Below are 27439 nucleotides of genomic sequence, written 5' to 3'. Positions count from 1 at the left end.
TTGGTAGAGGAGAATTAAATTTCAAAATATGGTTCATTTTAGCCTTTAAATTATTTTCTCAGATCTTAAAATGGTTATTTGTTGAAATGTTAAATTCAATTTTTTAAAATTTCTGAACAATACATTTTTCTGTTTATTGAGTATTCTTTTCAAAAGCCATTTTTCATCTGGTATGAGTAAATAGTCATATAATTGAGTTAATTTACTTCTTGGAGTGTGACTACTAAATAAATCAACTGTTATAGCAAAACATTTGCAAGGAACTCTGTATCTTGTTCCCATTAAATGTGATGTTTAATTTTTGTTGCTTTTTATGGACATCCTCCCGTCACCAAGGATTCTTGTATACAGCTAAGGGCACAATGTAGTTCTGTCAACGTATTAATATGGCAGTGGCTAATCGATGAGAGATAGTATATTTTAGTCTTGCATAATACCAGCAGTCTCATAGACAAATTTTGTATTTTGAATGTTAAAAAGCATTATAAAATAATGTATCCTTATTCTTTACTAAAGAAGATGGAGTAAGGACTGTAGGATATTTTCCAGGGTCTGGTAGAAGTATCAATGCTAAGAACACAATTTATTAAAATATTTAATTTTTAATATTTAATAGACATATTACATTCATTACAAATTAGATATATTACATACAAGAGAGAAGAAAAGGATACTCAATAAATGGTGCTGTGACATTATTATATAGTTTGGGAAAGGGAGTTGGACAATTCCTTTGTAAGCTTTCATTCATTCAGCAAACATATGCAAAATAAATAAAAATCAATAAATTTAGTACTTATTAAAATTTAAGATAAAAATCATACAACGATGAGATAAAATATAGAATGGAGCAGGATTCATTTTCACTACATTCTTTTTTAATTTGCTAATAATTGAGTATAACTACATAAAAAATGTAAACTAAATATCAAAAAGAATGCCAAATACATAAAATTAAAAGACATTAACAAATTGTGCAGATATTATCCTCTGAGGTTAATGTTTTTAAATGTAAAATGTCTTGTAAATTATTATGAAGAATATTAACACCCAATGGGAGTAGGAGCAAAGTGAACAGAAACCTCACGGAGAAGAGTTTAAAAATCATTGAACATTAAATACATCTATTTTTTGAATTCTTCTTTTTTTCTAGTCTGTCCCTAAATTTTAGTTTGACACAGAAATAAATTATCCTTTGAATAAATCATCATTATAATGTTTCCTGTCTAATATAAACATATTATTATAGAGAAGGTGTTTCTTTTTACACTTTTTCTTGCTGTTTTATGTGCTTTGACTAAATCATTTTATTTGACCCAAGACAAAACATAGAAGTAAAGTTTAATGCTGGATCTACATTTCTATGATTCAGTAATTCATATAATGGACTTCAGTTATTTACGACCATTCCTCACCCCCTTCACAAATACTGAAGGGTGCGTGTGAATAAGGATTGAAAGAAGAAATGTGGTTTAGACACATGGAGAAAAGGAGAAAAAGATCATTTCATCAACAGTAAAGATACAACCAAAAACATAAACAGGGGTTAGAAGTGCATTTATCTGTCACAGTAGTCATTTGATCCACAATATTGTAAAATAAGCATGAAGATAAAAATTGAAAGATAAAGTGAAACAATAGGCCTAAGTCAGAAAGGTTGCCAGTCATAACAATGGTTATTAAATGATTGCAAGTATATATAAATATACTACATATAGTAAAACATATGAGAAAGACAGAGTGATGCAGAGAGAGACAGAGAGACAGAGACAGAGAGCTAGTTACATGCCAGGAATTACTCTAAGCTCATTGCACATGACAAGTAATATAATTTTTCTAAGATTTCTGTGAAATAATTATTACTAATGTCATCATTTTTCGTCATAGTCTCTGAAATTCCAAAAACACTGGACATTGCAATGACAACAACAAAAAATAATAAAGAAAGCAAGAAATAGCAAACAGGATATGTACACATTCTGTGCATAATCTGACAAGGGTGTGTTCTTCATTGTAAAATAATAGGAATTCAACTTGGAATTGAATCATATTTTCCATAATGAATACTGAAATAAAATGTGACTCTTGTGATTTCTTCATTAAGCTTATGAAGCTTTTACAGCAAACGATATGTGTATCTTGAGTCCATTAACCATACTCAATTAATTCATTTTGAATAAATAACAGCAAAGAAGTAATCTGTAAATTCCAAGATATGCTGAATCCTACCCTTGTACATGGAATAGGCACACAGATAAGTGAATCAAAAAGACTCACTCATAACTACCTGCTGCTTGACTGTTACCTCCACTTCAACACTTCAACACTGAAGTCCATCGCTGTACCCTTTCACCAGTCTCCACTTTGGGACACTGAATCCTGTTAATAAAATATTCTCTAGGAAAATATTTTGGAGCCCACCACTTTTCTGAGAGCTTCTTGCACATCCTTGTTTCTCAAGCTATAGATCAGAGGATTCAGCATAGGGATCACTACAGTGTAGAACACCGTGGCTACTTTGTCAGTATCCATACTGTTGCCAGAACTGGGTCGGCAATAAATGAAAAGGATTGTTCCATGGAAGAGAAGGATGGCTGTGAGGTGGGAGGCACAGGTGGAAAAGGCTTTGCATCTTCCCTCTGCAGAGCGCATCCTCAGGATTGTGATAAGAATAAAGAAATAAGAGGTGAGAATAATCATGATGGTGATGATTTCATTGAAATTGGCCACAATGTATAGCAACAGTTCACCCATAGTGACATCAGAACAAGCAAGAAATAAGAGAGGGGGCAGATCACAAAAGAAGTGGTTAATCACATTTGACCTATAGGATGGGATCTCAAGAGCTAAACACAAGTGAATCAGTGAACACACAGTCCCCCAGAGGTAGCAGCAGGACACCAGCTCCACACAAAGATTGTTGGACATGGTGACGATGTACAGCAGTGGGTTACAGATGGCCACAAAACGGTCATAGGCCATCACAGACAGCAGGATGACCTCAGTTACCACACATGTGCAAAACAAGTAGAATTGCACAGCACACGCCAGGAAGGAAATGGCTTTGTCTTCATTTAAGATATTAGCTAGCATCTTTGGCAGAATGATTGTGGAGTAACAGAAATCCACAAAGGAGAAGTGACTGAGGAAAAAGTACATGGGGGTGTGAAGTCGAGAGCTGACCTGAATCAGTGCAATCATGCCCAAGTTGCACAAAACTGTGACTCCATAGATGAGAAGAAACAGCAGGAAGAGGAAGACTCTCAATTCAGGGACCTCTGCTAATCCAAGGAGAATGAACTCTGCCACAGTGGTGCAGTTCTCCTTGGCCATGTCCCCACTTTATTGAGATGGGAGAACAATATTAGTAGTTATTCTCCATTGTATGATCCCAAATTCCATTTTGACTGTCTCCTAAAAAAGACATTAGAATAAGCAGGATAGTTAATTTTTTCAGCAAAGAAATAGTACGTTGCTTTTGTGAAGTTTAGGAAAAGTTCAGGCATTGTAGCATACAAATGCATAGAGCTCACAGTTAAAATCACAGATCACACAAAAGCATTCACATCCATAAAAGCCTATACAATTCCTTAAACTAGTCCTATACAATTAAGAGCTTGAAACTGAGTCATTAATTATCTAATTAGCCATATTATTTTTTGAAACTAAAATCTCTATTTCCCTTTAATCAGTACTGGAAATATTGGGATCCCAGGAAATAATTTTTGTAATACATAGTACCCTTTTCTCTTTTTTCCACTGAAATGATGAGAAATATGCTTATTTAAGATATGCTTATTTAAGTGTTAAGCCACCAGTGCTGATTATTTTTTCCATATGTTTTAGATGAAAACAGCAGCTTTTATACTCTATATTAGCATTTTTTCTATAAAATTAGCATAGTGATTTTGTTAATTATACAAGTCAATGTCAACCATTGTTCCTGGAATTGGTACCCTGGTTCAAACCTCCAGTAACTATGACTCCGAAGCCTTATAAAGACCTATTTGACAAATGAATCCCCTGCTTTAAATCTATTTGTAGAACTACTCGAAGATGTGAATATAAAATTATTAACACAAATGCTTGCTGCATTGCAGCATTGTTTATGAAAATAAAACTTAGAAATAAAGTGTCAAACAAGAGGAAAATAACTCACGTTATGGTACTTATACATTATGGAAAAGTATGCAACTATTAAAATGATATTTTGAGGAACTTTTAATGAGCTGAAAAATGGCTATGATAAAATGGCAAGTTAAAAAACAGTAAGCCAGATTGTACAGGCAGAATATTGTACCTGTTTATATAAATTGCGTTGTTTACATAATCCTCACAACACCCATGACACAGAAGTATTTTGTTCCAATCAATTTTTTTTAAAAAAGCAATGTAGAAACTTGCCCGAGTTCTCACAAAATTTAAGACTTATGGAGTAGAATGGGGAAGGAGGGTGTGATTTTTTTTTTAATAAAGGAAGGATACATTCAAGGCCTTTGACAAATAGAAAATGACAATAGATGATGAGAACACTCTCATTTGTTCTCTCCTTCCTGACCGTTGGTAGACATGTACCTGACTGTGAGGCACTAGTTGGTAATCCCCAGAGGAAAGAGAATCTGTATGAAAACTCACTACAGCCAAGTATTTTCCTGATTCTTCAAATGATTTCAAAGAGTTGAAGGATGTATATATTAAGAAATCCCAGTTTGAAAACAAATAATTATTCTGATGATATGGTTTCTCTCTTCAACAGTCAATAAAAGTAAGTTATTTATCTTTTTCTGAGTATAAACTTCTTCCTTTTTTCAAGCCTAAAGATGAAAAATCAGGTTGTTGATTACTTATGAAGCAGTGGTTCTTAACCAGGAGTTGTTTTGATTCCCGTGGGAAATTTGTCATTGCCTAGACACATTTTTGCTTGTCAAGATAAGGCGGGGCCCTGCTGACATCTAGTGGGTAGAGACTAAGGAGGCTGCTAAACACTATGATGTATGCGACAGTCCTTGCCCCAGCCCCCACACACACCAATAGCACATGCAAACACCAAAATATTATCTGGCCCACACATCAATAGGACCAAGGTTGAGAAACCTACTATGAAGAGACATTTCAAAGTGCTTTGCACAAGGCCAAAACAGTTGCTCTCTTTTCTGCTTCTGAGGTGGTTCCATGTCTGTGTTCCCACATGAGCAGTCCTGAGGACAACTTACTACCACTCTCAGCATCAGAGTGACTGTCAGGAAAATCTCCATGCACTCTTTACCACATTCCATAGAAGGAGTTAATGTGAGAAAGGAAAAAGAGGGAAGGAGAGAGAAATCAAGCATTCTTTCCAATTTCTTGACATTCTTTTCCCTCTTACACTAATACTATTACAAGATACTTGATTCTGCAGATTAAACTGTTCTCATTTTCCATTAAGCTTATTTTTCAATATAGAAATGGAAAATATTTTCATAAATGAGTGCTCAAAACATGGCACTTAAAACACTCTCTAGTTAAGAGAAAGCTAAATACAGATTTTTAAAAATGTGTCTAATACCACTGCCTTCATTTACAATTTCTCCTTCTCTTACACAAGGCTATAACAAATTATCCCATAAGAAAAAGATAGCAAGCATCCAGATCCCAGAAAATGTCATTCATGTCCATTCCCAAAAACCAGAGTGTAGTCCAACTAACCAAACTGTGGGATAGATATTGCTTCCCCTATTTCTGAAGATGCTATGATGGAAAATGTTTTAGGCTTTATGTTTTTGTGTGGGTATCTCTGGGGCCCATGTTTCTTAAGCTTCTCCAAATCATCATTGATCTCTGTGGGACATCAACGTGATATCGAGAAAACTACAACTTGAGACTCAAACAATTAATGACTCCTATGAGATATAAACAGGGGAAAATACTATCACAACTTGGTACATATTATTATAATTTAACGTGATTACTTCCAGAGTTCATGATGAATTTCAGAGCCTTATATGATACATCCAAGCATTGCTCTGTGAGTCAGGGATCCCATTGCCTTAGTGAAATATATGGATACGTCTTATAAACTTTGCCTGTCTTATACTCAAAAACTCCTTCCTGGAGGGCATAAGGGCTGAAGCCACACCAGAGTTCTGACAAATACCAGAAAGGGGTGGGGATACTGAACTCTTTTACTGAAAATAATGATAATTTCTCACATTTATTGACCACTTCCTATATTCTGGTACTATCCTGAATACAACTATTAACAAATTTCATCTTTATAAAAATAAGTGAGCCTGGTATAGTTGTGTAACTTTATGAGTGAGGTGACTGAGGCATAGTCAGATCCAACTTGCCCAAAGTCACACACAGAATCACTGATAGAATGAGACTAAATGCTGCATTTTATATTGTGCCACACATATGACCCTGTGAGGAAAAGCAAAGCTACTGAAGGGTGCTGAGATATGATACTCCTTATTCAATGACGGACATCATTAAATGGGATTGCCTCAAGGACCTCTCCCAGGTCTGCTCCTTTTCTGACCATATAATGTCTTCCTAAACCAACAGTGTTCAAACTACTGTCTGGTGTTTGTGCTCTTGGATATACCCAACATTTCAAGAACTCCATGGATGTAATTAGTTACAGGTAATCACTTTTGAAATTCTCAACGACCTATACATATTTTCCTAAAATTGATCCATCTGATCATTTTCTGAGTTTGAAGAGTGTTTCCAGGTCTGTGTTTCACCTAGCACTCTCACAATCCCATTTCTCACATTTTTCAAAACTAAGGATTCCTCTTACTATTTGCATATTACTATGTGAATTGCCCCAATCAGAAAAATGAAAGCAAACTTCCAAAACATAAGGACAATTTGAAATACTGTTTTTCATGAATCCTGTAGTTTTCTTTAATGAAGACACTTCAAATCCATGGCATGACTTCTTGTCATGACCCTGAGATATAGTACATATTTCTTTTCATGGAAAATGATGGCATTAGACATGGATTTTAGCCAATACAGTGATGTTTTGAAATCAGATATATAGTAGATTGATGACACGAATTTTTAACATCTATTCTTTTTGTTCTTAGTGCACCATGAAAGTATTGTCACAAAATGCATCCTCCTGAAGGAGAGAGCCCCATGACAGAAAAACTAAAAGACTATCTATAAAGAGTATCATTGGCAGTGATGTTTTATATCATCTCAGCAACCCACATACAGGAAAATTACTTTGTTTATCTATTTGTCTTAGACTTAAAGACATGGCAGGAGTTTTTAAAAACTGATTTAAATATACAAATTTTATTGAAATTGATTTCATGGTCATTATTTCTAAATTGAATAATATCAATATGAAGCTCTGTTTTTGATGAATTGTATTTAAAACACATATAATAATACCACTGTAGTAAAATATTGTATTGTAAGGCTCAATGAAATCAACAGTATGTTAAATTTTCTAAACTTCTTAATTCCATTGTTTTAATAAAGGTAACTGTAACTGGAAGAATAGCAGATATGCTTAATTGTTATATAAGACTTGGAAAGTCTTTGTGGTAACATTTTCAGAAATTAAGAAAATGCGTGGTTCTTTTTTTTTTCTTTTTTCTTTCTTTTTTATTTTTGAGGAAGACTAGCCCTGAGCTAACATCTGCTGCCAATCCTTCTCTTTCTGCTGAGGAAGACTGGCCCTGAGCTAACATCCATGCCCATCTTCCTCTACTTTATATGTGGGACGCCTGCCACAGCATGGCTTGGCAAGTGGTACATAGGTTAGCACCCAGGATCCAAACCAGCAAACCCCAGGCCACTGAAGCAGAACATGAGAACTTAACCGTTGAGCCACCTGGCTGGCCGTGAACATGGGTGGTTCTAATGATCGCATAACAAACCACTCCAAAACATATTAGTTAAAACCAATAGCTATTTATTGCACTGGTCAGTATTGCATGAGTCAGTAAATTAGTTTCTGTTGATCTGATCCTGACATGACTGATCTTGGCGTGGTTAGCTATGTGTATGATATTAGCTTGGTGGGTTAGATGATCGGAGGCTTCACACTCAAGTCTGGTGTCTATGTTTCTCATTATCCAATATGCTAGCCTGTGCTTGTTCACAGAACAGCTTTTCTAAGGGACTATGAAAATTCCAGATTGTGAAAGATTCACAAGCCCTCTCAGAGGCTTGAAACTAATGCAGTGTCACTTCAGCTAGACAAAGCTAGGCACAAAAACAGCTTACATCCCAGGAGTAGAGAAAATGATTCTGCCATTTGATCAGAAGAGTTGAAAGGAGGCTTGGATACGGAAAGGACTAAAGAATTTGAACCAAGTTTTCTATGTCCCTGGGTAACAACTCCTTTTGAAAGATATAATTTCCAAAATTTTGACCCTTAGCAAAATTGGAAGACAATCTAATTTTGTTTAATGCATTATTGAAAAATATTTTCAGGAAAGATCATTGTGACAAATTGTCATATAACTTGGATGGAGTTGAAAGAGTTGAGTGATATTCCTATTAAAGCACTATTTCTGGCAGAATTTCTAGTCTCATTTACATTTAATATGACTGAATAGTCTCAGTATTTTCATTTTTACAAAATGGAAATAGAAATGATTCTGAACCCTCTTGCTTTCTAAAATTAAGTGATGTCTTTCCAAGGATACATTAATTAATCAAAATAAATAATGCAGACATATACTCATAATATTAATCATATGAAGAAATATGTCCTAAAATATTTTTTAATTTTGATTAATTATATTTATCCAAATTTTCAATGCAATTATATTTTTAATTAGTGGTGCAATTATTATTGAATCATTACAAGGTTAACTCAATACAGAAAGAAAAACTTCTGATTTTCCCAAAAGCATCATGAAATAAAAAGTATGAATCTGATTAATAAAATTGTAATGTTCAGTGGGGAGAGTAGGATTGAATATAAGTTCAAGAGAAGGAAAGGCACAAAGCTTTTTCAGATATTATTTATGTATTTTAAACAGATTATGCTATGCACTGCAAATTACACTTTTTGCTGCTAAATTCATGATGAAATATTTTATATGTAAAATTAAATTCTTGAGAAGTACATGACCAAAAAATGTGAAGGTTACTAACATAACTCATGTTCTACATAGAAGCTACAGAATCTACCATAAAGAATCTGAAATGTCACAAATTGAAAATGAAAATAATATGACTGTATGCTGGTATTTAGTGGAAATTGTACATCTGATGTGTCTGGAGTCTTGAATGATTGCATTAATTCCATCAACAATGGGCCAGGTCATTTAAATATCATATGCCGTGATTTCCTCAAAGTAAAAGCAAAATGGGTTGCGTTAGTTCTACCACAAAATGTGGTCATCCTTGTTCCAAGCAGGACAGAAGTAAAATAAAATTCTCTATAAAGAGGCATTAATCATCATGAATTCAATTTAAGATTAATATAAATAATTTTTTAATTTCAAAGAAAATTAGAAATTGTATAATTGCTAAATATGTATGAAACAAGATATTTGTGAATACCTAGAGAAACAGAAGTCAATAGAAGAGAAAAGCATTCCTTCATCCGACATCCAATATCCAAAACACTGTTTCTTACATATTTTATCTTTCCGTACAATGGGGTTGTTTCATTGATTTCTTATCATATAATATATATGACTGCAACATTTTGATAATGATCACAAGTTTAAAATAATATGAACATTCCAAATAAGTGTTTTGAATCCATATAAAATTATCCCCCACCTTAGTTGTTCTGCCTTACCAAAACACACTTGGAAATTTATTTCTTCCATTATACTGATGACTAGTTTGGAATTTTATGTAGACACATTGAGTAAAGAGAAGCAAAAGGGTGTACAAGACATTCAAGCAAAAGTGAGTTACTGATGTTAGAGAAATCTAGTATTTTTTATTTACCAGGTGAAATAGGTCTTAATGCTAATGACTGCCTGGTTTTCACTTTATTTTGAATGAAGTTACATAGCTGATTAATTTTCAACACTTGAGGCAACTCCAAACAGGATTTTTTTTTTTCAGGAAGATTGGCCCTGAGCTAACATCCGTGCCCATCTTCCTCTATATGTGGGACACCTGCTACAGCATGGCTTGATAAGCAGTGCATAGGTCTGTACCAGGGATCCAAACCGGTGGACCCAGGCTGCTGAAGTGGAGAGCGCTAACTTAACTGCTATGCCACTAGGCGTACCCCACACTTTTTTTTAAGGTGGATGTTCAGTTGAGGATTCAGAGATTACACTGATGTTCAGAAAAAAGAATCATAAAGAACTGATCATGTTTTTGACGTGTTATAGGCAAAATGATAGCATAAAATACAGATTGGGTAGACACTCATCCTGCTTACTTTTTGCCTATAATATTTTTTGAGATCCACTCTACTATTTCTCAGGCTCTGGTGGAGCCTATCACAGCTTATCATCCTGCCATACAGGAGCTCCTTTGAAACACATTCAGAATACAGATCACATATTACCAACTTTCCATTCATTCCAAGTAACCTGTATACACAAAAATACACACACATACATGCATGCTATAAAGTATTCACTCAATAAAAAAATTGTTGCATCATTGACTCAGTACTACATTTTGGTTTCCTTGATCTTACCATGCTTCTGTCTTCTCAACAAAGCTTGTTGAAATGTGTCTCCTAAACTTCTGTCTGTTCTGTTATCCAAGGACAAATTCAAACAATACCTATTTTATGAAGGAATTTCTCTAAAGTCTTTAAATGGATTTGAAACTTTTCTTTCTCTCAAATTCTCTATGATATTTATTATTTTCTACCTTAGACAAAGGTCACTTTCTTCACTGCCCTACTGTCAACACTGGATTTTACATTCGTTGAAGGATGAAAACTAGTTGTATTTTAACTGCTATTGGTACTTTTGTGAGAGATATTCATATATTTATTGAAAGCGTAGTGTACCACATGTATAAGAGGATAAAATTGTTTATTGAGATTATACAAGGTTTTACACATGATATTCATATAGTCTTTTAATCTTCACAGTCAGGTTAAGAGCTATTTTATGTTATCTCAATTTTGTAGATGAAAAATTCAAGATGAGAGAGATGGCTGTCTTATTTTCCAGTAAGAGACAGAGCCAAGTTTACTCTGTTTGAACCAAAATCCATGATCTTTCCATTATACAAGATTAACTCTTCATAATTGTAAAGGTTTCTTTAAAATCAACTTTTATGTGCAGTATTTACTTACATGTCAGGGACAAACTCTACTAAAATAATATTCCTTTTCTTTTTCTTTCTTGTTTTTTTGAGGAAGATTAGCCCTGAGCTAACTACTGCCAGTCCTCCTCTTTTGGCTGAGGAAGACTGGCCCAAAGCTAACATCCGTGCCGATCTTCCTCTGCTTTATATGTGGGATGCCAACACAGCATGGCCTGCCAAGCAGTGCCATATCCGCAGCCGGGATCTGAACCTTCGAACCCCATGCCACCAAGAAGTGGAACATGCGCACTTACCCGCTGCGCCACCAGGCCGACCCTAAAATAATATTCTTAATAAGGAAATACTTTACTGTCCACTATTTTGCTTACTGTAGCCTTGATATCCTTATTTCTCAGACTGTAGGTCAGAGGATTCAACATGGGGATCACCACGGTGTAAAACACAGATGCCACTTTGACTGTGCGCCTGGAGTTTTTGGAGTTGGGCACACAGTAGAGGAAGATGGTGCCGTAGAAGATAGTAACGGTGGTCAGGTGTGAGGCACAGGTGGAGAAGGCTTTGCAGCGCCCACCGGCTGAATGCATTTTGAGGATGTTGACAATGATAAACACATAAGACATGAGAATGATGAGTAGTGTGCTGACCCCATTCAAGGTGGCAAAAATGAAAAGCAGCAATTGGTTGACACAAGTATCAGAGCAAGAGACGGACAGCAATGAGGAGAATTCACAGAAGAAATGATTAATTGTGTTGAAACCTTGAAATGATAACTTGATTGCGGAACATGTGAATATCAAGGAACAAGCTACTCCCCATGCATATGATCTGACCACTAGCACGGCACAGTTTCTAGGCCATGGCAACTGTGTAGAGCAGAGGGTTACAAATGGCCACAAAGCAATCATAGGCTATTACAGCTAATAAAAAGAATTCAGTTACTGCAAAGGTAGAACAGAAAAACAATTGTACTACACATCCTATAAATGGAATTGTTCTGTCTTCTACAACTAGGTTCACCAGGGTCTTGGGAGTAATGATGGAGGAATAGCAGAAATCCACAAATGAAAGGTGGCTGAGGAAAAAGCACATAGGGGTGTGTAGTTTGGGGTTAATTTTGATTACTACAATCATCCCAATATTCCCTACAACAGTGACACTGTAGATGGCCAGAAAAATCAAGAAGAGAGGGATTTGCAGTTCTGGGAAATCTGAGAAGCCCAAGAGAGTGAACGTGGCCCAAGTTTTATTTCTCTCTGACAGCAACATGGTTTCTGTTTGTTAGAGTCTGAATCAGTCCTGAAAACAAAAAGATTAAGGAGAATGAGGATATAAGAAGCTTGGTTAACTAACCTTACCAAGACTGGAAAACAAAGCAAAATATCTTTCAGGATTTCTCTGTGTAATTTTTATTTACGACATGCTCAATGTCTAAACTTTTCAAACATAACCATTTAAAATTTTAAATTTTTCTTTAGGTAAAAACAATACAATTATTGAATTACTTTTTTAAGTTCTCAATTGTAATTTTTTAATATTTAAAAATAAGAATACGAAATCGAGAGATTTATAGTTATGTTGTCAAATATTTTCATAACATTTTCAGCTCTCCTTGAACATTGTAAGTTCATAAAAGATAAGCCTAGCATAATGCAATGACTAAGTCAGTCCTATAGTCAGTAACAAAAATGAGAAATTTCTGAAAATATTAATTTTTGCATTGTATACTCACACTGTGACATTAAGAATGAACACCCCTAATACTTTACATCTGTGCCTTTATTGTTAATTCCATATAGCACTTTAATCTTTGCTTTTGGATCTGACTCAGTAAATCTGTTATCAAAATTAACCTTAATTAATTATTTTCAGAGTATGCCCTTCAGTTCAGGGAGTCAATCCTTCCTGAATACTTATGCAATAATAAAAATGGAGCTGATGATAAAGATAATGTAGTCTACTTCTTTATTGTGGAGGTGACAAAACAAAAAGCTGGAGAGTCTTGGCTTTCCCAATGAAATGCAAATAAGGACCAATCTACATACTATGACTAGATCCCAGATCCCCAGACTCCCAGCCCTGTATCCATTTTATTACACCAGACTCTGATCCATATTCTAGTCTAGATGCTAACATATTTCCTTTATTAAATCATCATACTTTTAATTGACAAACTAGAGACTCTAAACCTATGGGAAATAGTCCAAAGACAGCATACATGCCACAGAGTTATACTAGAAAGCAACATCAAGATGAAATAGGAATGACATTTAGGGAAATTTTCTCTCTCAGGAATAATGAACTATAGTAAAGACTCTGACTTAGAAACTGCCCCTTCCTAAGTCTCTGTCTTACTCTCTTTCTGTTCTCCCTTCAAGACATATAGGATATTCATTCTGTCCTATATTACGTATGAAGGGGAGAGATTATAAATTGAGGTAGTATTGCACTCTGAAGACATTTCATGAGGAAATAGTGATACAAGAGAATTATATTTCTCTAAACTGTTGCCAATACTTCTAAGATCTTACCATTCTGGAAAACTCTTTCTTTATCATTTGTGGTAAGATTATCTCTGGTCTCAGGACCCAAGAAATAGATTTCAGATGGCTCATCAATAAAATGTCAGATCATATGCAAAACTGAGACCCTCAATGGTCCTGTTTCTATACCCATAAATTTGAATATTAAAGACAACCTCAAAAGACAATCCATTGCAAAGCCAGACATTCTAATTATCAAGCTTTTTTTCTTAATACAATATTTAATTTAGCTAGGGCATTTAAGAATTCATTTTCGGCCAGCCAGCCATGTAGCCAAGTGGTTAAGTTCACGTGCTCTGCTTTGGTGGCCCAAGGTTTCACCTGTTCTGATCTTGGGTGCTGACATGACACCGCTCATCAGGTCATGCTGAGGCAGCATCCCACAGAGTACAACCAGAAGGACCTACAACTACAATATACAAGTATGTACCGGGGGCTTTGGGGAGGGAAAAAAAAAAAAAAGATTGGCAACAGATGTTAGCGCTGGTGCCAATCTTTTTTGAAAAAAAAGGAATTCACTTTAAACTAATATTATATATTTAATATAATGCCTCTTGTGTCCCAAATGCTATATAGAAAATATAACAGTTAAAATCTTCTTTCTTATAATTCTTTCCCCATTTTGTTGTAATTTTTGCTCTCACAGGACAACTGTTTCCTGCTTTATAATCTTAATTAAAGCTGGTCCCTTTTAATTTTCACTAGACAGTCTATTCAATCTCTACTTGTTTCATTTTATTTAAACATTTTTGTATTCTAACTTGACTCCCCTTCAAAAATTTTACAGAATCAAGACAACGCACAGTCCCTCAAATTCTCAGAGCTCTTCTCTCCCCATCCATGCCAGTAGCTGTTGTTCATGGGCTGTTAGTGAGGAGCTCAGCTGAGCCAGGCCCTCTAACGCAAAGTTCTATAAAGTAAATGGTCATCCTCTTCCTTGCATGTTCAGATATGTAACTTTTGACTAAATATTTTCAAGAACTGTCTAGATACAAAAGGCAAGTTCCATCCCTCATGTTGTTTTCTACATACAACACATTGAAATTAACATCAATCTTTCCACAGAATTTTAAAACAAATCTGCTGATGGCAAAGGAAGGACCACGGCAGGTTGAGAGTGATGTATGCATTCTTATAGCTATAGTCACTACCTTTGGGACAGGAACCCTAGAGACCACCTATTGCCCCATTGTCTTGAAGTCATTAAGTAAACAGTTAAAATCAATGACTTTTCTCTGATGTAATTCTTGTGTACTAGAAAACCTGGAGCAACATGAGGGGCATTTTATTTATATGAAATGAAGTTTTATTTAGTCTCTTCCTCCAGCCCCCAATCACTTCCATACCTTCCTTCAATTACCAAAACTATGTAATTATAGAAGTCATCATTATCTGGTATTAACTGATTACTATATGCTGGGCACAACCCTCTTCCTCTATACCATCCATTCTTACCATATCGGACAAGTGTGAAGATCCATCTTTTAGGTCATCGTGATCCATAGAGAGCTAAAGCAATGATATTTACAAAGTTAAATATTAATTTGGGAAAACCGTCTGTCCTGTTACTTTAAAATCTCTGTCCTATTTTATTACTCTTTCTCCCCTCTACTTTCTCCAGCTAATCTGGCCACCTGGCTTTTGTTCCTCACTTTTTGTTTCTCAAAAAATATCACACACTCCTTCCTTATGGTCCTTTCTACCACTTTTTTTGTCTACCATGGAATGCTTTCCCTTAAGTTTTTGTTCAAATGCACCTTTTCAGTGAAAACTTCCATGAACATACTATTATACTCCAGGGGTTACTGCATTACCCAATTTAGTGTTTCAAGTATGTAACATGGTTCAAATATATGTTTAATCATTATTTATTACATTCTTTCATATTGTTTGTTTCCCCCTCCTAGAATAAAATGTCCAGGAAAGCAGAGAATATATTCACTGATATAGTCTAAGTGTCTAGAACAGTGACTAGCATAAAGTAAGTATACCATGAATCTTTACGGAATGATAAACATGACCTTTCAAGGAACTTGGAATAGAGCCAAACCTACCTGAACCATGAAGGGTTTAAGTTTGAGAAAAGAGATACTTCACAAAGAACAATAAGGATGCTTTAGATGTGATTATTGAAACTGGGCAGTCAAAATAAAAGAAAAACATGCCAAAAGAAATGTGCACTCTGCTGAATTTTCTCTCTAGTCAGAAACCAGGGAAAGAAGGTTGAGTACATAATAGGGATACATAATTGCTAATTTTTCTTTCCTTCATTCATTGATTCAATAAATATTTATTACAGGTTTACCCTGAGCTGGGTACTCTCTTAGGTATTGGGGAAAAAGACAAAGAACTCCCCTTTGTCAACAAATTTATATGTAATTGGGGGTACAAAAAAACAAAAAAATACATAATAATTTCCCGTAATTATAAATGGAAGAAATATAAAATTGAAGGTGTCACTTTAAACAGGGAGCTCAGCAAAGACCATAGTGAGGTGTTATTTGAGTATCGACCATTATGAAGTGAGAGAGTAAATTATGCAAATACCTGGGGGAAGAGTGTTGAGTTTTTGCCAAAGACAGCAGCAAATACTACTGATTTTCAAATCGACAATCAGGTTTGTTTTTTTTTAATGCATCTCAATAATTTGCAGTTTGTGGTGATATTTCATGCCTTCTAAATCCCTTTTGTAAAAATACAATGGGTTTTTCAGAATGACATTATTTATGGCAGAAAGAAAAACAAGGACATCTATCTGGGACATTTATGGATGTCCTTTAAAGCTGTATTTATGCCACAGTGTTGTTATTTATTAGAACGATAACAAAATATGAGATGACATTAGTTGAGCACATTTGCAGTACATTTTCATTAATAAACTACCATGAAATAAATTCCGGTCTGCAATATAAACTGAGATTGTAAATGTAAAAGAGGTTTATCAATGTAATTTTCAAACTTTAAGTCTTTTGAAGGCATTCATGAAAACAAAAAGTACTTCAGCCAATGCTGCAAGTCTCAAAACAAGGAACTACAAGAACTGCTTTCTACACGGATATTTTTCCTGTCCCAAATGTATTTTTGGCCAAAAGTGCTGTGTGAAGCCCAGAAAACAGGACTATGTATGGTGTTCTTTGTCCTGAAGGGTTGAGACATTTTAGGGACAGCGAGTCCATGACTTCCAGTCTTATAAATTTGAGTCAGTTAAAATATAATTATATGTTTAGGGTATTATATTTCTCCATCAATCCACTTGCTAACAGAACTAAGTCATTAAAAGGAATTTATAAAAAATGTAAACTGATAAACATTCAAATAAACACTCATGTCAAAATTACACCTAATAAAAATAATAATGTATTCTTAATTTAATACCAAACTCATGTTTAAATTTCCCCAATTGCTTCAAAGATATATTTTTACAGTTAGTTTGATTCAAAAATCAAAAAAATATCCTTGCTATAACTAAGCTTTCTCTATTATGTAACATTATGTTCTATTATGTACCGTTCCTCGTGTGTTTGCACGCGTGTATGAGTTTGTACACATATGTGTGTTCGGGTAACTTTTTGGAAAACATGGACCGTTTGTAGAATGCTGCAAGTTCTGTATTTAGCTTATTGCTTTGTCATTTATCTTGTTCCTGCACCAATGTTTGTAAATTGATACTCACATCAAGATTTATTACTTCAGTTTCACTCTGCTTCTTTTAGGCAAGAATTCTTCATAGGTGGTTCTGACTACTTCCGGTTGCACCAAATTGTAAGGTACATGTTAATTAGTTCTCCAAATTTTAGTGCCACTTAGTCTGATCTGTGGATTCAGGTAGCGTCAGCTTGATTACTTCCTTTTAACAGTTCTTATCAACTTTTCACTTAATGATTTTACTATCTATTGAAAGCATTTCCTTGAACCATTTTTTATTGGGAGCTCTAAAGTTGTGATTTATCAACTCAATCCTTTTATCTGCTCTTATTTCTTCTGAATTTCCCCTCATAAACTATTAGGTAATCCTGATATAAAGTTCATAAAGGAAAGCCAGTATAAATATTTATCTTCTTTATTTACCAGTTTTCTAAGTAATGATTTGATCCCCAGCAAAGTTCATTTAATAGTAACCAGTGACATTATTTTTTATGTTGTTGGCATCTGGATTTAAATGTTTACATTTAAACATATTTCATGCCTTTAAATTAATTGCAATCAACATTCATTTTTATGTTAATTGTAAGCCAGTGGGAACCATTTCAAACTGCCTCCTATATCTCTTTGAAATGATTCAACTAGCTGTTAAAAACATTTTTGCTTTCTGGAAAATTAAGTTGCTTAAGGGTCATAACATTTTCTACCTCAGCCTTCAAATCATTTGTTTTTCCAAAAAGTTCTGGTTCTGTTTAGAGATCAAAGATTTCCCTTTAGAGAAAATTTTGGGAATAGGGATGTTCATTGCTACCAGGTTGTCACTATGAGTGACACTATTTTTAAGAGAAAAAGTGTTTCAAACTAAATTTCTATTTCAAATTAAGATGAAAAGTTTTTTGCATATCTTCTCTTCCTTTAGAGCTGTAACTCTTTTATGTTTGCAACTTTAGTTTCAACGATATTTCAATAGTTACTTATTTAATTTATAGTAAATAAACATTACACAATGAGGATATACTCTCAAAACGCTGTGTTTAAAGTCTTTTATAGAAACACTGTGTGACCATGTGTCCAACATTATAGATTCGTTTGTTGTTGTTTTAAATTTTAGAGATTTTTTGTTTACTTTTTGAGATAAATATGTCTTTTAAAGTATGTAAAATATTACATTCACCCAAATTAAAGCTAAATTATAACTTATATTCCTAAAAGTTTTCTTTCATCTCTTCCTATATTTATTAGTTTTTGTTTTATCTTTCCCTCTTCTCTCACACAATTTATCACACTACAAAAAATTTCTGTCTTGTCTTTATTCACATAAGAAAATCTCCTGTAGGGCACTCCATTGCAATATATAGAAAGATTCCTTTTTCCATTTTCATAGCTGTATACTTCTTTATTCTGACCCATAGTTTAATCAACAACCCTCATATTGGATTTTATCCAGTCTATGGATATTATAAATAATGCTTGGGAATATGTGATTTATACATAGTTTTGTTACTCTATCTTTGGAATAGATTCTTAGAACTGTGAATGCATTGAAAGAAGATAAATGCATTGAATCTAGATTGCTTCAGGTAGCATGGACATTTTAGCTATCTTTATTCTTCTAATCCATATGCATGGAATGTCTTTCCATTTCTTTGTGTCATCATTAATTTCTTTCAGCAAAGTCTTGTAGTTTTCATTGTATAGGTCTCTCACTTCCTTGGTTAAATTTATTCCAGGATATTTTATTATTTTTGTTGTGATTGTAAATGGGATTGTGTTCTTGACTTTTTCTGTTAGCTCATTATTAGAATATAGAAATACAGCTGATTTTTGTAAGTTGATTTTGTACCCTGAAACTTTGCTGTAATTATTGATTACATCGAATAGCTTTCTGATAGATATTTTAGGGTTTTCTATATATAAAATTATGTCATCTGCAAACAGCAAGAGTTTCAATTCTTCATTGCCTGATTGGATTCCTTTTATTTCTTTTTCTTTCCTAATTCCTCTGGCCAAAACCTCCAGTACTATGTTGAATAAGAGTGGTAAGAGTGGGCACCCTTGTCTTGTTCCTTTGCTCAGAGGGACGACTTTCAGTTTTCCCCCATTGAGTATGATTTGGCTGTGGGTTTCTCGTACATGGTCTCTATTATGTTGACGTACTTTCCTTCTATAAACAATTTATTGAGAATTTTTATCAGAAATGGATGTTGGATCTTGTCAAATGTTTTCTCTGCATCTATTGAGATGATCATGTGGTTTTTGTTCTTCATTTTGTTAATATGGTGTATCACATTGATTCATTAGCAGATGTTCCTGCAAATCAGAACCATCCCTGTGTCCCTGGTATAAATAGAACTTGATCACGGTGTATGATCTGTTTTAATATATTGCTGTCTTCCGTTTGCCAGTGTTTTGTTGAGGATTTTTGCATCTATGTTCATCAGTGATATTGGCCTGTAATTTTCCTTCTTTGTGTTGTCCTTGTCTGTCTTTGATATCAGGGTAACGTTGGCCTCATAGAATGTCTTAGGAAGTGTTCCATCTTTTTCAATTTTCTGTAATAGTTTGAGAAAGATAAGTAGGAAATCTCCTTTGAATGTTTGATAGAATTATCCAGAGAAGACATCTGGGTCTTGGAGTTTTATTTGGGAGGTATTTGATTACTGTTTCGATCTCTTTAGTTGTGATGGATCTATTCAGATTCTCTATTTCTTCTTGATTCACTTTGGGGTGCTGCTAAGAATCTAAAAATTTATCCATTTCCTGTACGTTGTCCAATTTGTTGCCATATAATTTTTCATAGTATTCTCTTATAATATTTTATATTTCTGTGGTACTCATTGTAATTTTGTTTATGATCTTGAAGATCGAGCTCTTTGTTTCTGTGTTTTGCTCTGACCCCTACATTGGCCAGAAGATTATTTTAGTGACTGCTGCATTCAATGAAATAAATAGCCTAGTGATTATTCTTACTTCCAACTGCAATTCTGAGTGAACAAACCCCCAGCTTCCTTAAACTCCCGCAGCTCTACTGTAGTCCCATAAGGGGAAGTGAGTCCCAGTGGGACCACGGGAGCAGGTGGTAACAACCCTGAGCCCTAGCTTGATCACTCCTTTGTCCAGTGGGAAAATCCACAGTCCCACCACAGCTCCAGGGAGAGACTCAGCTCAGTGTTAGTGGAGAAGCCCTGCCCACCAAGCACAAAGGCTGGTGTGCCCTAGGAACAGATGTGGCATATCTGCAGCACATAGGAAAGTGCCCTCAGCTGCCGCAAATGTCCACAGTATTACAGCATCCCCAAAGGGGCAGTACAACTGGCAAGACTGTGGGAGCAGGTGGAGACAATGCTGAGCCCCTGTGTGGTTATTCTCTTGACCAGTGGGAGAGTCCAGGATCCCACCATGGTCACAGGGAGTGGCACAGGCACAGACTCAGTGGGGAAGCCCCACCTATCAAGCACAACAGCTGTTTTAAAAGATACTACACTTTTGGGGCTGGCCCTGTGGCCAAGTGGTTAAGTTCGCACGCTCTGCTGCAGGCAGCCCAGTGTTTCGTTGGTTTGAATCCTGGGCACGGACATGGCACTGCTCATTAAACCACACTGAGGCAGCGTCCCACATGCCACAACTAGAAGGACCCACAACAAAGAATATACAACTATGTACTGGGGGGCTTTGGGGAGAAAAAGGAAAAAATAAAATCTTTAAAAAAAAAAAAAGATACTACACTTTTTACATGATCACTATGCACAAAGTTTTCATTGTTTTATCATTCTTTTTTTTTACTTTAAACTGTTGTCAAGCACATTAGGAATACTCTTCATAAGTTCTGATAATTGAATAACATCCAAGATTTTTTTCTCATTGGCAAAATCACAATAGGATTTTGAACTTCCAGCTGAACTATAATGTTAAGATAGGATTGCAGGGACAAGAAAGCAAAACAAAATAATTTTTAAGCAGAAGATAGTCTGAGCCAATGTAGTAATAGGGATGCTCATATTCCTATCAACTAGAAGTAGAGTTTATGCAGGTAGCAGTAAAAGATAAGGTTGGAGGATCAGAAGAGCCAAATTGTGAACAGAATGCAGTTGGGGTCAGTGTGGTTGAACTCTTTAATAGGATCCCATGCCAACAGAACAAGTAAGGAATGATGAAGAAGTTGTGGTTGTCAAAAAGGTATAGATATTGTGAATGAAATTGATCCCATTCTAATATTATGATATATTGACTCCATAAATAGATTACGTAGAGAGAAAGAGGCAACTCCCATTTTCATTTTAATTTGGAAGGAAGCATTGTGTCCTGGATAGCATCTCATTGTGTGAGCCAGTGGTTCCCAATAACTATTAATAACTGTGTAGGTACCCTGCAGTGTCAAGTAAATAGCAGTGAGAAGTATATATTGCAATAAAGCATCTAATAAACCAATTAATGTCCTCGAGATTTCTGGAACACAAAAGAAAAGTAAAAGGAGACTCTGACCAATGTCTTCAAATATTTCAAGGCTAAAATGTGAAAGACTGGCTGGTCTTGTTTACTGTGTATTCAAGAAAGAGAATTAATTCCATTAAATTAAAAACCACAGGAAAACCAATTTCAGAATTAAGAAAAAGAACTTTCTCTCCAGAGTGTCCAAAGATAGAATAGTATGAATGATTCTTAGCATCCCTTTGTTGCTCAATTTTATTAATAGGATATAAGAAGAGGTTATAAAGATAAAAACTTTAATGTAAGTAAAAGGAACGGGGAGGTTCTTGAGGAAGAATGTAGACAAACAATAAAACTCCTTAGGCTGACCTCGTAGGGCAGTGGTTAAGTGCGCATGTTCTGCTTTGGTGGCCAGGGGTTCGCCAGTTCGGATCCCAGGTGTGGATATGGCACTGCTTGGCAAGCCATGCTGTGGTAGGCATCCCACATATAAAACAGAGGAAGATGGGCAAGGATGTTAGCTCAGGGCCAGTCTTCCTCAATAAAACAACAAAACTCTACGATGTTTCTCTGCATTTCCCATATTCTGTGACTAATCCTCATATTCATAGGAGCTCTAGCTAAGATCACTTCATTTTGGGCGTTCCTAAATACTCTATTGTTTTTAAATTATTTTTATGTTTCTCAGATCTCAGAAATTAGAAGTATCTCATGGATTGGTTTAACCACCCTTTCCAAAAAAGTGACTCTTACACTAATTAAGTAGCATGCTCTAACCTTCCTAACCAAAAGGGATTTGGTTCAATGTAAGACTTATTAATTCTTTCCTTCAAATGAGGATACCATTCATGCAAGCATATATAAGTATGTAAGTATAGCATACAATAAGAAGAAATTCAATTCAAAATAGCCTCCCAAATCCAGTATGATATATACATATATAGCTAGAGATAGAGATATATAGATATTAGTATAGATGTAGATAGGTAGATAGAGACATAGATAGCTTTGATAATGGAAAGTATAAACTGTATGCCCATGACTAGCGCTCTGTGTGTAGTATAACTCTCAATTAATGTGATTACAGGCAATTTTCTTCATCTTTCTCTGATCTAAGTTGAGTCTACAATCTGGCACATATTTCAGAAAAGATTAAAGAGTTAAGGTACACTTGATATTGACTCTCTTAAATCTCAGTTTAGTATTATTTGTTATTAGAAAAGAGGTAATTTTTTTTCTTAAGGTTATTCTAATTTGACATAAAGAGAAAGAAATATTGGTTTCACTTACTTCCAACATTGCCAGTTCAGATTTCATCTATTTGTAATCTCATTATCAACCAAATTATATAGGAATTGGCAGAATTTTTTCATAAGGTCCAGTACTACAAAAATCCCTCTGCAAATAGTAGCAAAGTATGAATTTCTTTCCTTTACAAGTGGTACAAATACAATAACAACTAGATGGCAAAGTGATACCATAATTTAAACCAAGACACTAAAATCACAGTGTATTAATTTCTCTAAAGAGTAACAGAGAAAAGGAATAGAAAACAAGATGTTCACAGTATGAATATACCTTGAAGATCGTTTATTCCATCCTCTTTCTTTCAGGGATAAGGGACTATATGTGCAAAGATGATAAATTACGTAACAATTCAAGCATCAACTCACCTTTTATTTTTATCCTGTTTTTCTGTTTATTAATTTTAAACTAGGAGTAATGTGTTGGCTCTTGGTTGCTTATACATCATACAGTTTGAGTAATAAAGAGCATTAACAGTTCATTTCAATTCATTTATAATAAGTAAATACACAAATAAAAGGGATCAACAATATATACAGATATTAGTATAAAGACAAAAATACAAACCTTCCTTAAAAGATGAGCAAAAAACCCAAAATGGTGAAAAGTCATTTCTCTAGATATATACACACCTATGAGTATTACATATCCATATAAATATACATGCATGTGTATGATGTAAAATATCTTATACATGACAAAATATTACAGAACTGAAACAGAACATACTGATTAATAAATTTAAGGACATACTTAAATTCAACACTGTGCTATATACATGAGAAATTCATAAACAAGGAGATTCAGTAAAGTTAAAATTGAAGAATAAGTTAGTGATCCCTAAATTAATTTCATTGTCACAGAAAATATTCTGAATGATTTCAGTCCTTCGATCTTTGTTGTGGTTTGCTTTATGATCCAGCAAATAGTCAATTGTAGTAAATTTTCTATGTGCACTGAAAAACATATGTATGCTGTTTTTGTTGGTAGTCATATTCTTTGAAAGTTAACTAGTCAAATATTTCAATTATGTAATTCACAACTTCTATATTCTTAGATATTGTATTGCTTGTTTATTCATCAATGGGAGAAGTACGTTAAATTCTGCCATGGCAATGAAGGACTTATCTATTTCTTCTTATAGCTCTGGATCTTTTCTTTACCTGTTTTGAAGATCTATTATCAAGTGTATGGATATTTGAATTGTAATTTCTTCTTAGTTGGTAGAGCTCTATAACATTTAGAAATAATCCTCTTTATATTTAGCAATTTTATTTTACTTAAAATATAGTATGTCTTATATTATTATAGCTGCATGAGTTTCTCTAGAGAGACTTAGCTCTGTGTCTCATTTCATAATGTTTAAAGTAGATAAACACATGCATAAGATACTACTCAGAAATTTACCCAGGTCTATACCCCAAGGAAATATTTATGTTCATCAAACAATATAGCAAGATTCTTCGTAATGCCACTATCTGTAATACCTGCAAAGTAAAAAACAAAAACAAAAAAACTTAAAAAGCCATCAACATTTTTACTTTTATAATTTGGGATATATTCAAAGAAATTTGCAAACAAGATGAATAGATGTTATAAATATAATGCTGAGCATAAGAAACTAGATACAAAAATATTCTATATAGTTTTATAGTTAACAACATAAAATATTGATGTTATATATAGTAATTTTATTTGAATTAGAGAAGGTTGGTAAATGAAAATGATCAAGCGTGCCTTGAGTTTTGTTAAAGTCCTTCTTCTTGGTCTCTATGCTAGTTACAGAGCTGTGCTGATTTTGTAAAAACACATGCTGGCTTTCATGCACTTTTTTGTATGCATGTTAAAACTAAAAAAAAAATTACAATTTGATAAAGGTATTAGAAAAAAGGAAATAAAATGACGTCAAAATCATGACATGTGACAAAGGAAAATGCAGACCATAAAGTTTTAAATGTAGTAAAAGAAACAAACACTATATTACAAAAGCTAGAATCCACAATGAAGATATAGCAGTTATTAATATTTATATATCTAATGACAAAGCAATGATTTCCATAAACCAAAAACTATAAGAGATGAGAGGAGAAATAACAGAGACTCTCAATTCAAGACAAAAGAAAAATAAAAAACAGTGGCCTACTGGTTAAGTTTGCATGCTCCAATTCCTTGGCCCACTGCTCACCTGTTTGAAATGTGGGTGTAGACCTACACACCACTCATCCAAGCCATGCTAGTGGTGGCATCCCACACAGAAGAACTAGAAGGACTTACAACTATAATATACCACTATGTACTGGGGCTTTGAGGAGAAAATAAATAGAGGAAGATTGGCAACAGATATTAGCTTAGGACCAATCTTCTTCACACACACACAAAAAGAGAGAAATAAAGAAAAGAAAAAGAAATGACATTCAGTAACTAAGGTTATAATCCCAAATAACACAATCGCATATATATCATGGAACTCCAGTAATAAGACATACAATTTTTTTCAACTGCACATGAACATTCATAAAAACTGACTATATTTTAAACCAAGAGTAACCACAATAAATCCAACAAAAAATAAAATGTAAAGAACATTCCCTGAATACTAATAGATACAACGTAAATAGATAAAAATGTAAATAGCATTCCCTGAATACTAATAAATCCAAATATAAACTAATAACAATGTTTATCAAACAATAAGGCATTCCATTTGAAAATGTAAAAGCACGCCATTAGAAAATAACAAAGGAAAAATATAGACCACGACTGCAAAATTACTATATGAGATATATACTAGGCAAGTTTCAGAAGAAATTTTATGGAAATGCATATTGATATTATTAAACCCATTAAATGAAAATAGATAAACACTCCATTCCGAAGGTCGAAAAGAAGGTCTTAAGATAATAACACCTAAAATTCCATCTTCCCACTCATCCGCCCAAAACCCATTCAGACCAGATAAAGCAAATGAACTTCCCACACTTTCTGCATCACTGTAAGGAAGATAATCTTATGAAGTTGAAGATGCCTATAAGTAGAGAAATATTTATCAAAAGTAAAAAAAAACTATCTCTGGCCCTCCAATTACCATAATTCTATGAGTGACCAGTGAAGAAGTCTGAAGAAATGGTTTAGAAAAGAGAAAAGGGAAGTGGAGATACTGTTAGTAATATAAAACAGATAAAATCAATAAGAAAATTCCTCTTACATAACCAATAATTAAAAACACCTCCAAAGTCTGATAGAGGACAGCATTGGATACAGGAAAAAGTATAGCAATTATATAGGATTTGAGGTGAAAAACTCAATGAAAAATATTTCTAAAGGAAAGTAGGGAAGGAAAACAAGGACAGCATCCTTTAGAGTTGTAATGGTTAAGAGAAAAGGAAGTATGTAAGTGTTGTTTTTAAACTACACACACACTTCACTTCACTATACTGTCAGAAGAAAGCAATAAAGCCTCTTAAACCAGAAATCTTGTAAACCGAAAAGACCCCTCAACTTAGTGCACAAAGTTAATAAAAATGTCTATATCCACACACTGTTTGTATAAGGGGGGTGAGGGACACAAAATAAGAGTCAAAATGATTTTTAAAAATCCCCAAAATACTATACACAAAATAAGCAGAAGGAAACTATAACATAACATTTTTAATTGAACTAAATATCCTTAAATAGTACCTTACAAATATTAAAAATATGCCTTGAATAAAAACTTCAAAAAAATACAACCTAAATAGAGAAAAGAGATTATACCTAAAGAGAGTTGACTGATCTCAACAAAGAAATTGAAGAAAAAAATAATAGGAAAAAAATCAATGAAATCATATTTGGGTCTTTGGATAGATCAATACAATTAGTAAATGCACAGCTTTTGTATCAAAAGAAAAAGAAAACATTACCAATATCAATAATTAAAAAGGATATCCTGGGGCTGGCCCCGTGGCCAAGTGGTTAAGTTCGCGTGCTCTGCTTCCTTGCCCTGGGGTTTCACTGGTTCAGATCCTGGACATGGATGTGGCAATGCTCATCAGGCCATTTTGAGGCGGCATCCCACATGCCACAACTAGAAGGACCCACAACTAAAATATACAACTACGTACTGGGGGCAGTTAGGGAGAAAAAGCAAAAAGAAAAGAAAAAAAGAAATTTTTTAAAAAAATAAAAAAGATATCCTATAGATATTAGAAAGATAATAAGCAAATACTATAAATAATTTTGTCATTTTTTATCATATACCTCATATTTATCTTTCTCTTTAGATTTGCCAGGACTTTTCTTATTATGCTAAACCAATGTAACACATACGTGAAATA

General features: G+C 34.2%; 1 protein-coding gene and 1 pseudogene across 24 annotated transcripts in view; both read right to left on the bottom strand.

Annotated features, from left to right (window-relative positions):
* Positions 1-582: 582 nt before the first annotated feature.
* The window catches only part of OR5L1D (olfactory receptor family 5 subfamily L member 1D), a 106588-nt gene continuing 79731 nt past the window's right edge, over positions 583-27439 (bottom strand). For 4 of the 24 annotated variants that reach the window (XR_011423593.1, XM_070228593.1, XM_070228597.1 and 1 more), the window contains one exon: positions 23397-24613. Coding sequence is in view for 16 of the 24 variants with exons in the window: in XM_070228593.1 (XP_070084694.1) it covers positions 24530-24613 (84 nt within the window). In the remaining 8 variants the exon portion in view is untranslated. 24 annotated transcript variants of the gene reach the window in all.
* On the bottom strand, positions 11541-12477 carry OR5D132P (olfactory receptor family 5 subfamily D member 132, pseudogene; annotated as a pseudogene).

Source organism: Equus caballus, chromosome 12 (assembly GCF_041296265.1).
Source record: "Equus caballus isolate H_3958 breed thoroughbred chromosome 12, TB-T2T, whole genome shotgun sequence".
In the NCBI taxonomy this organism is placed as follows: domain Eukaryota; kingdom Metazoa; phylum Chordata; class Mammalia; order Perissodactyla; family Equidae; genus Equus; species Equus caballus.
Note: the sequence above shows the minus strand (reverse complement) of the source record. Positions and strands in the feature narration are given on the sequence as shown.